Raw genomic sequence first — 9789 nt, forward strand, 5'->3', positions numbered from 1 at the left:
TTTCTATTCTATTCTGTTCTATTCCACCCTTCCTCCCAAAGGTGCCTAGGGTGCTGAACCCAAAAAAGTTAAACAATACAAATAAAAATGAAAACATGTGTTATAGGAATTCTAAGGTCTTATATATATATAAATTAAATGTACATAAATGTACAAGGTAAACACATACATAAGTATACAAGCCACGTGTCTGAAATAGTGTGGGAGAGCAATCCTGATGCCATTTTGACTCTTTCAGTGACCTCAAATATTCCTCTGCAGTAAGGGAGGCCATTGGGAAAACCTTCCCATTGTCTTTTTGCTTGCAGCTCCTGTCTTAAGGGCATCTTATGGGCGTATTTGTGTATGAATAGGGTGAGCCTGTGACCTGGATTCAGGAGCCAAAGTATTAACCATCACAAAAGGATGGCCAGATTGCCCAGGTAATGCAATCAGTGACCATTATCAGGTATCCTGGCAGACAGTGATGTGATGTATGTATGATGTTTTTCGGGGGTGGGGTGGGTGGGTCTTGGGCTACAGGGTGGGCAATTTCAAGAGTCTTGCTTGCGCACCATTGTTCAGGGTTCTCCCCCCTCCTGCGTGTGGTGAGTGGGGACCCTTTTGCAACAACTCCTTTAATAAAGATCAAGCTTACTAGCTGTTTTTCTTCTCAATATACTCTGGTTGGCCACTGTTACTTTCTCCTAGGATAGGGAACCTTAGAAGGACTCTATATGGGCTCCTGGAAACCAGGGAAGAGGAGCAGTTTTTCTTACAACACTCTTTAACTTGAAACATGGTGAAACTTGATCCTTTGGGCATATTCTCCTTATTTCAACTTTGATATTTGTTACACGAAATTTTACAGCCCAATTCCTCAAGGGACTTGAGTCCATGATCGGTCAGAGAATAATGGATGGAGGCAGGAACCAGGAAAGCAAGTAATTTCTTTTATTTTTTCTGTTGCAACAGAGTTCCCTCTCCCCACTGCAATGTGAGGACCCAGAACAAAAGCGTGTAACAACTCTTACTTTAAAAACTGCCCAACCCCTTCGCCAAAGACCACCCAAAAGCATCATACACGCATTCTCCCCCAGAATTCATGAGAACCGTATTTTGTTGAGGCTGGTGCTGTGGACTGTAACTCTGACGAGCCAAGCACAGTTCCCAGGCTTTTTTGGAGGGGGGGACAAATGTACTCTAAATGTATGTTGTGTGATTGTGACCTAATGCACAACTACCCTCTGAACCGTTGATGAGTAAAAACAAGATACGTGCAAGACCGAGCAAGAGAAGCAGAACACCTCCCTCTCAGGAGCAGCTACAGTCCCTCCGCCCCACATCACATCCTCAGCTGCTCCCGCATCCCTTCATTATCCCGACATGCCCCTCTCTCGAGAGGTTCAAATCGAACAACAGCAGGAAAAACAACTCCTCCGCCTGCGCCATCCCCCTCCTTTCCTTTTCCCTTTTAACCACTCCGAGTTCCCTCCCAAGCCTAGCAACAGGCGGACGCAATTCCTATTGGCTATCTGTTCTCACACTTCGCTCTCTCATTGGCTAGCCCGAGCGAGAGAGGACGCCCTGTTGTGCGTGGCTCCCCCCCTCCTCCTCGCTCGTACGTAAGCGGGGAGAATGTGGCCGCCATTTTGTGTGCGAGTTTGCTTCAGCGGAAGGCGAGAGCGGCAGCGGCGGAAGGCGAAGAGAGGAGCGGAGCGGGCTGCGCTTTAGCGGTGAGGCGAAAAGGACTGCGGCTCCCGCGGCAGTCGGCAATGTGTTGGGCGGCCCAGGGGAGGCTCTGGGTGCGGCGGGTGGAGGGAACCTCCGGGTGGGTTCGCCGCCATGTTGTGTCTCCCCCATTTAGGATGGGTCTTTCTTCCCTAATCGGTGGTGGAAGTGATAAGTAATGGTAAGGTTTTTAAGGGGGGGAGAGGAATCCGGGGTAGCTGGCGCCTAACTCTCTGTCCGTGTTTATGCGGAACTGAACCTCAGAGGGTTGTCTCCTCCTAAACTCTACTCTTGAGCAGGCTTATTGAAATGGACCTACGTTAGCCGCATCCATTGATTTCAATGGGTCTTGTGAGTAAAAGCTCAAGCTCGTTTCTTCCTTCCCTTTTCTCTGGGCGGGGGAGAGACTCCGGTTTCCTTCACTCGCGTGAGATAAATAAAGCAGCAACAACAGGGCCCTTTAATACCAACAGTTACAAAAACCCGCATCGGGTTGTTCCTGACCAAATCATACACTGAGAGTGGACTCGCTGAAATTGGTGGACTTGGGTGATAGACCGTGTCCCATTTATTTCTCGGTGGATCTGCTCCTGAGTATGACTTCGTAAGATACAAGCCCGTTTCAAGACGTTGACCAGTACAGGGCCCTCCTAATAACGTTGGAGGGCTTTGTTTTCTTGTGGGAAAGGAGGAAATCGAAGCCACCCTCCCCCCTTGGTGTTGGCGGCGGGAAGGGAAAGACTTTAGGCTTCGGTTTCCCCGGAGGATTGGTGGTTTCTTTTTCAGCAGGGAGGCTTTACGAATTCCGCTTTGTGTTTGTATGTCGGGGTGGTAAGGCTTTACTTGGGAAACGAATTCCAGAAGTGATAAGTATATAGGAGGTGGCTAAAATATCCTGCCTTGTTTTGAACCCAGGACCGATTCTCCCCCCCCCCCCTAGTGGTAAAGGAGGTTAGATAAGGAAGCAGGGTTGGGGGGGGGGGAGGTCGCTATCAAAAACAATATGAAATAAAATTTGGTGAAGAGTTTGCAGTGTGCGCAGTTAGGAAAATCTGTGTTACTACTTGTGATCCGGCTGAGGGTTTTGTTTTTATTCCTTTGGTCATGTGAGTGAGCAAAGAAAGTGGAACAAGTACAGTATGTATCCTTGATTTAAAGATCTCTCCAAACAGCATACGAAATAAACTAGCTAAAACGCAGCTTAAATCTGAAAACCAATCAGAAAATAAATATATATGAAACATTGTGATGGTGGTGTTGTGCTCCATAAATAATTGAAATAAAGGGGTTTAAGATGCCACCAACTGCATACTGCATATCTCTGAGAGAGTATAATTGGCAACGGTGGATAGAGGATTTGCTTGAAGGAAGATAAGTGCTGCCATGTAGTTTCTATTGGAAGGAAGGAAGAAACGTTTTGCATGCAAAGGATACCAGGTTTTATCCCTGGCATCTTAGAAAAATAATAATTAGGGAGCAGAACAGTAGTTGGTGAGACACCTCTTCTGGAGAGCCACTGCCAGTCAGAGTAGACAGCATAGGAGCAAACTCCTGGGGGCTTTGGCCCCCACAATAAAATATTTGGGGGGGGGGCTAGACCCACACAAAGTTGATGGGCATTCCCATTCAAATTGTGTGTGTGCACTGCATCATGTGACCGATTATGCAGGGTGGGGCTTATTTGGGCCCCCCACAACATTTTATTCAAGTTGGCACCCCTGATAGACAGTCCTGGACAAAATGGACTGGGTATAAGACAGTTTATGAATCTAATCCCCTTTCATATTGTCTTGAATGGGAGTACTGGCTTCTTGAAGACACTTTTCAAAGATCTAGCTGTGCTTGCTTTTTAAAGAAATAAATTCTGGAATCTTACTCTTCCTGAAAAAGGAGAATTCTGGTAGTCATAATCTCAGGAAAAGGATTATCTTTTAAATTTGACTGACTCCAGTTAACGACCGTAATGATTAAATTGTCGGGTACTGAGCTTGTTTAAATAGAAACTGTTTAATTAGTTTCAGCACTTGTTGCTAAATATCTTAACTACAAACCATTGAACATTTGCACTTATAAGGGTTTGCTGCTAAAGTTTTTTTTAATTGACATGTTTCTGGTTAATGCAGCCTTCCATAGCCTTGTGTCCTCTAGATGTTTTGATGGGAATTGTATTCAAAAACATTGGGATACAGCACATTTGAGAAGTCTGGGTTAAATTACTATTGTAATGAGTGGGGAGTTAAGAGTACCTTCTGGAGTTAAAAATAAATACAGCGGATGCTTGGGTTGCAAATGTGATCCATGTGGGAGGCACGTTCTCAACCCGCAGCGTCGTGTCTGCGCATGTGCGATTCAGCGCTTATGCGCAAATCGTGTTTTAGTGCTTCTACGCATGCGGCAAAACCCGGAAGTAACCCGTTCTGGTACTTCCGGGCTTGGCGCGGTGCGCAACCTGCAAATGCGCAACCTGAAGCGTCTGTAACCCGAGATATGACTGTAGATGGACAAAGGCTGCAGTCCTGTGCATACTTATTAGTAAGCTTCCTTGAGTACACTGGAACGTCTGAGTAAGCATGCATAGAACTGGGCTCTTCCAGGTCCAGGCTTGTTTCTGTAAAGTGAGATCTAGCCCACAAATTCTTATGCCACAGTCTATTTTATTTTAGTCTGTGCTTTTGCTAATATGGCTGCTCCTCTGAAATTTGATACCCATACTGAAAAAAATACTAGAATTACTAATGTTTTTTTCAAATGCAACTGATGGTTTAGAACAGAGACAATGTGTTGATATTATTTTTAAGAGAATCAAAACTCTTATTTGTTCTCCAAACTGTATTTCTGACTAGGAGCTATATCTGATTTTTTTTTTAAAAAAACACCTTTATCTTTTCAGAGCTGGGACTTCTACCCTAGAAGCCCGTGTGCCGAGAATCCGATGTTGGGCTCGGCTTCGTGGCTGAAAACAGCAAATCGGCCCATGAGAACTACCATTCCTAGCCAAAGGAAGGGGTCCAGCAGGAGTCAGTATCTATTCCTTCAGATCTGGCAGCAGGAAATAGAACAGGAGGTGGAGACTGTGGAATCTGAAGAGAGAACTGAAAGGTAGAGGACAAAACAGCATTGGAATATCACAAGTACTCCTAACCTTCTACAATTAAGACCTGGTCTTTGAACCACTTGAAACCTATTTATCAAGCTTCTTGAAGCCTTCAAATTATGTCTTTGTGAGGGACTAGGGATTCCTTGGCGTATAATGCAACCTTTAAAAAAGTTTGCAAATTAAACTTTTAAGTCATTATGACTTGTTACATGGTGTAGCTTGAGGCTCTTAAACCTATGGTTAATGCTGTTTTTTTTTTTTTTTTAATAGTAGTGGCATGAAAGGCCAGTAAAGTCATTTAGATTTTTGTCTTTTTAGTTTGAAAACACAAATCTGATAAATAATTTAATCTCTTTAAGCAAAGGAAGAATATATCATTTAGAGTGTGCTTTGTTTCTTCAATTAACTTTATCTGGCTTTCTATTGACAGTTGCATTTGCTTTCTTCTCTGCCTTGCCCTAGGTGACACTTAAGTTGAAGATGGGGGGTGGAGAAAGGTTCAACATTCCATCTACCCAGCCCAGAAATACTTCGAAGAACCACCAACAACTGAACAACAGGAAAAAAAGCAAAGATCAGAATTCGCAGATAAAGAAAATCCACAAAAAAGAGAGGGGACATGGATGCAGCCCATCATCTGTAGCATGGCAGGCCATGCAGAATGGGGGGAAGAATACAATGCACTTCCCAACTAACCAGACTTGGAGTCCAGCTTTATCCCACTCCCTCTTCATGCCTCAAACCAATGAAAATTATGCTGGAGCAAAATTCAGTGAGCCACCATCGCCCAGTGTTCTTCCTAAACCACCGAGCCACTGGGTAACTGTTTCACTTGACCCTGCTGATAAAGAAATCATGACTTTTCAACTTAAGACCTTGCTTAAAGTCCAGGCTTGAGATACAATCTATGAATACATTGGGATAAAAGATACACGTTATCATTTCAAATTCCATAAGGTTGGTCTGCATTGGGTTCCCAAATGCAAGCCAAGACACATCTTATGGAATTAATGAGCTGTGTAATAGAAGTTGGGTCAGTTTTTTATGTCATGCGGGGAATCCTCACTTGGAAACACCCGTTCTGTGCACTGGTTAACACCTATTTTGGGGTTCTGTGCACTTTTATCAACTTTTGTGCTACTGATGCACCATTGTAATCAGTATGTAGTCTGAACCAACTTCTGGTGTGGTGCTGGAATTACAAACACTACCGGGCCCTCTTAATAAATGTTTCAGTTGCCTTCCCTTTTGGAACTGCTTGATGGAGCATGTATTTGGGGGAATTAAAATTTAACACCAGCTGACTAAATTTACAACCACTGCAATGCAAAGTAATTGCAAAATATCATTGATTTCCCCCACATACTGAGTTTCTAATTAAAAAAAAACAAACACCTAAAATTGTTTTAAGAAAGCCATTTAGATTGTGATGGATTTTACTAGTTTACGAGACCTGTATCATTTGAACTGGTGGTTTGGGCGGGTAGGCATCCATTCAAAACCCTGTGACCAAAATGTAAACGCTTAAATTTGGAAATCTCATTCTGTATAGAACTTGTTTAATAAGAAGGAAAACATGGGCATGCACTTGATCTTTAGCTTTTTATACAACCATAGAAATGTATTGCATTAAGCACAAGCAGCCTATGTGTGCCAGGTCAAGAACATTTTTGCATTGCCGGTTGACTGCCAAAAGCTTTCAAAGTGTTTTTTTGTTCACAGAATTTCACTGAGCTGTGTGTTTGAAACACATTCTGTATGTTTTGTATCTTTTGCTGAAACAGAACTGTAGAGGCCAGTCTGAAATTGGATGATATGAACTTGTTTAAATGAACTTAGCAAGTGTAAAACATCCTTTATCTAGGGAAAAAAGAGCCATGTAAATAAATGTAAAACTTTGTAGCATATGTAAATTTATGCTGGGCTTTCCTGCCAAGATGAAATATTTTTAGTACAAAACTGCTGAATGTAAGAAGACCATGCTAAACACATGGCATGATTTTTTTAAAATAAAAAAAAAGTTTAAAAAAACCTTAAAAGCACATGTCTGTGCCATTGCACTCAAGTATCAGTGAGGGTATATGCCCCCATTTTTTGGCTTTGGTTGTTAAGTTGAATTTTAAAGTAACCTTGGTACAAAGAGAAGCTGCTTTTTAAAGGTAAAACAAGCATTTTTTAAAAAAAAGTTCAGGGTGCAATGGAGCTGAATTGTGTCCTTGGGCAGCAATTCTAGGCACACTTAACTTGAAAGCAAGCTTGATTACATCTGAACTACTCAAGTGTGTTTAGGATTGGGCTGTTGAGGGAAGGCTGCATTGTAGCCAGTAAATGCTTTCATTTTGAATGTACTGAGTAAACAGCAGAGACAAACCATTATCAGAAATTTAAATACCCACAACGGTAGTAAGTGTAAAATAAAGATCTGCCAAAAACCCATCTTTTATTTGTGACAGTCTAATCTTAGTTGTGACTCGGGTTGGATATTTTATTTGGTTTAAGAGTATGCATTTGAACTCATTACCTTTCCTAGCAGCGTTGAATGATGCAATTAAGAGTTGTATACCATGTTAGTCACACTTGAGTAGATCCATTGGAATTAATGGGCACGACTAAACCAGGTCAATTAATTGCAGTGGATCTGCTGTGTAGAACTTAGCTCTCTCAGATCTGTAGTTCAACTATCTCATGACACACTTGAAAAACCAATTTTCAATTTCTGCCAGCATCCAAGAATCTACAGAATTGGATATAATTTCTTAAATTGTATGTGGTGCATGACTTGGTAGCAATGGAAATCTTAAATTCCTTCCATGATGAATATCTGGTGGTGATACCAAAGGTGGATTTCTACCAGTAGTTACTAATAAACATGTTTAATTAATTTAGAAAGTCTCTGCAGCACTTGACAATACAAAAGTGCATGTTTTATCTATTTGTACATTCAAAATGTTTGCAACCATGAAGAAACTTTCCATATTCCCAAATGAAATGTATTGGGCATCTTGAAAAAACATAAGTATTGTTTCCCCAAATTGTCATCAATATGTTGAAATCATTGTTATAGCCCAAATGTAATTCTGATCTAAATTTCATGTTTGAAGTACTGCTTGAATTTGAATTAGAAACAAAATTTAAATAAAAAATCGTAATGTTTTCTCTCCCCTAATAATGTGTTGGCTTATTACTTTTACACAAGCTTTCCCTTTTCTGGGGTGTGGGGGTTCTACACACTTTAAATGTACTGTAAGCTGCAAGATTAAATCACTTGGTCACACTATTACTTAATTTGCTTTATCTTAGAATTATGGATTTGGGTTTGTAAATTGAATATGCCTTACTCTTCTCAATCTGAGTTTATTAAAGAGTAAAAGTCTAGACCTTATGTATATGTTGGTAAAGGATGCCTTGGAAAGAATGAATGGGAGAAAGACAACAGTAGCCTGAGTTTTCTGTTGTCTTTCTCCCATTATTCCTCTGCAACTGGAGCAAAGAAACTATTTAGACAGGATTTGGTGTGCTTAATAATAATAAATTTTATTTATATCCCGCCCTCCCCAGCCAAAGCCAGGCTCAGGGCGGCTAACAATAAAATAGTGCAACATTCTAAAAACATTTCATTATAAAATTAAAATCAAGTTGATGGCAACCATAAGCTTAAGCTCTGTAAAGATTGCCAAAGGAGGGAGTCAGGCTGCGCCATGACCAAAGGCCTGGTGGAACAGCTCTGTCTTGCAGGCCCTGTGGAAAGATGTCAAATCCCGCAGGGCCCTAGTCTCTTGTGACAAGAGCGTTCCACCAGATTGGAGCCGCAGCCGAAAAAGCCCTGGCTCTAGTTGAGGCCAGCCTAACCTCTCTGTGGCCTGGGACCTTGAGGATGTTTTTATTTGAAGACCGTAAGTTCCTCTGTGGGACATACCAGGAGAGGCGGTCCCGTAGGTACGAGGGTCCTAGGCCGTATAGGGCTTTAAAGGTTAAAACCAGCACCTTAAACCTGATCCTGTACTCCACCGGGAGCCAGTGCAGCTGGTATAGCAGTCTCGCTGCGGCATTCTGCACCCGCTGGAGTTTCTGGGTCAGTCTCAAGGGCAGCCCCACGTAGAGCGAGTTACAATAATTCAGTCTGGAGGTGACGTCACGTGGATCACAGTGGCTAGGTCAGGGCGAACAAAATTAAAAGCAACTGCACAACTTCAGAGTGCTCTTTCCCATCTCTGGTTTGTCAGGTCTGCATCGTTTGGATGACAAAATGCAGCAAGGACTCATAGCTGCTCACTAAATCAAATGTGCATCCCAGGGACCTCAATAAACTTACAAATCAATCAAACCTAAAGTGATTGTTATGGCCAAATAAGAAGTTGAAACACTTGTCTGCCAGAAAACTAGTGGTTATTTAGCTTACAGTGTAGACACATGGGGAATTTGGAAGGGTGAGCAATGAGCAATACTGGCTTTTAGAATTATAATGTATTAACTTCATTTGAAAAGGAATAATGAAAGAACTGTAACTCACTTCTTGTGTGGTATGTAGCCAGTGGAAAACGATAGGAATTCATAGGACTGTATCTGTTTTAGGATACCGTAACCCTCCAAAATCATCCCTATACCCAACAACCTCTCTTACTTGCATCATGGTATCTTGTAGCAGTTACATGGTTGAGGGATTCCCTGCTCCCTGTACCCACAAATGCAGCACTGGAAAAGCCCACAACCCTGTTGTCGTAGCCAACCATTCTTTAATTTTCCAGGAAGCTTCTGTCATATAGTAGCCCCAGTGCACATCTGAACTAAGGTATGGCATGGATGTAAAGATAGCCTCTCTAGTGTAATGCATATGTACACTGAATATAAATGCAGAATGAGCCCTTAAGACTATGAATATGGAGGTTTGTGCATGATGCATTTGGCATGATTGTCTCAAAGGACTGCCTGTCATTGCATCAAGGATACTTTGCAGAAAATGTAGTCAGAACAAAGTTTGAGTC

General features: G+C 42.1%; 1 protein-coding gene and 1 long non-coding RNA gene across 2 annotated transcripts; one reads left to right on the forward strand and one right to left on the reverse strand.

The window, feature by feature from the left end:
- Nucleotides 1-1564: 1564 nt before the first annotated feature.
- PNRC2 (proline rich nuclear receptor coactivator 2) lies at nt 1565-7973 on the forward strand. Its single transcript, XM_083751977.1, has 3 exons — nt 1565-1715; nt 4601-4809; nt 5270-7973. The coding sequence occupies exon 3, from the start codon at nt 5288-5290 to the stop codon at nt 5702-5704; it is 417 nt and encodes a 138-aa protein (XP_083608103.1). The 5' UTR covers nt 1565-1715; nt 4601-4809; nt 5270-5287; the 3' UTR covers nt 5705-7973.
- On the reverse strand, nt 2781-4601 carry LOC310850474. The gene is made up of 2 exons (XR_014567354.1): nt 3016-4601; nt 2781-2917 (listed from the first exon to the last, which is right to left on the reverse strand). It is a non-coding gene; the product is annotated as an uncharacterized lncRNA (long non-coding RNA).
- Nucleotides 7974-9789: the final 1816 nt, after the last annotated feature.

This window comes from Podarcis gaigeae (assembly GCF_964106915.1).
Source record: "Podarcis gaigeae genome assembly, chromosome: 8".
NCBI classification, from domain to species: Eukaryota; Metazoa; Chordata; class Lepidosauria; order Squamata; family Lacertidae; genus Podarcis; species Podarcis gaigeae.

What these genes read in the sequence shown, in the direction of transcription:
- PNRC2 (XM_083751977.1), top strand. Translation starts at nt 5,288, where the DNA reads ATGGGGGGTGGAGAAAGGTTCAACATTCCATCTACCCAGCCCAGAAAT.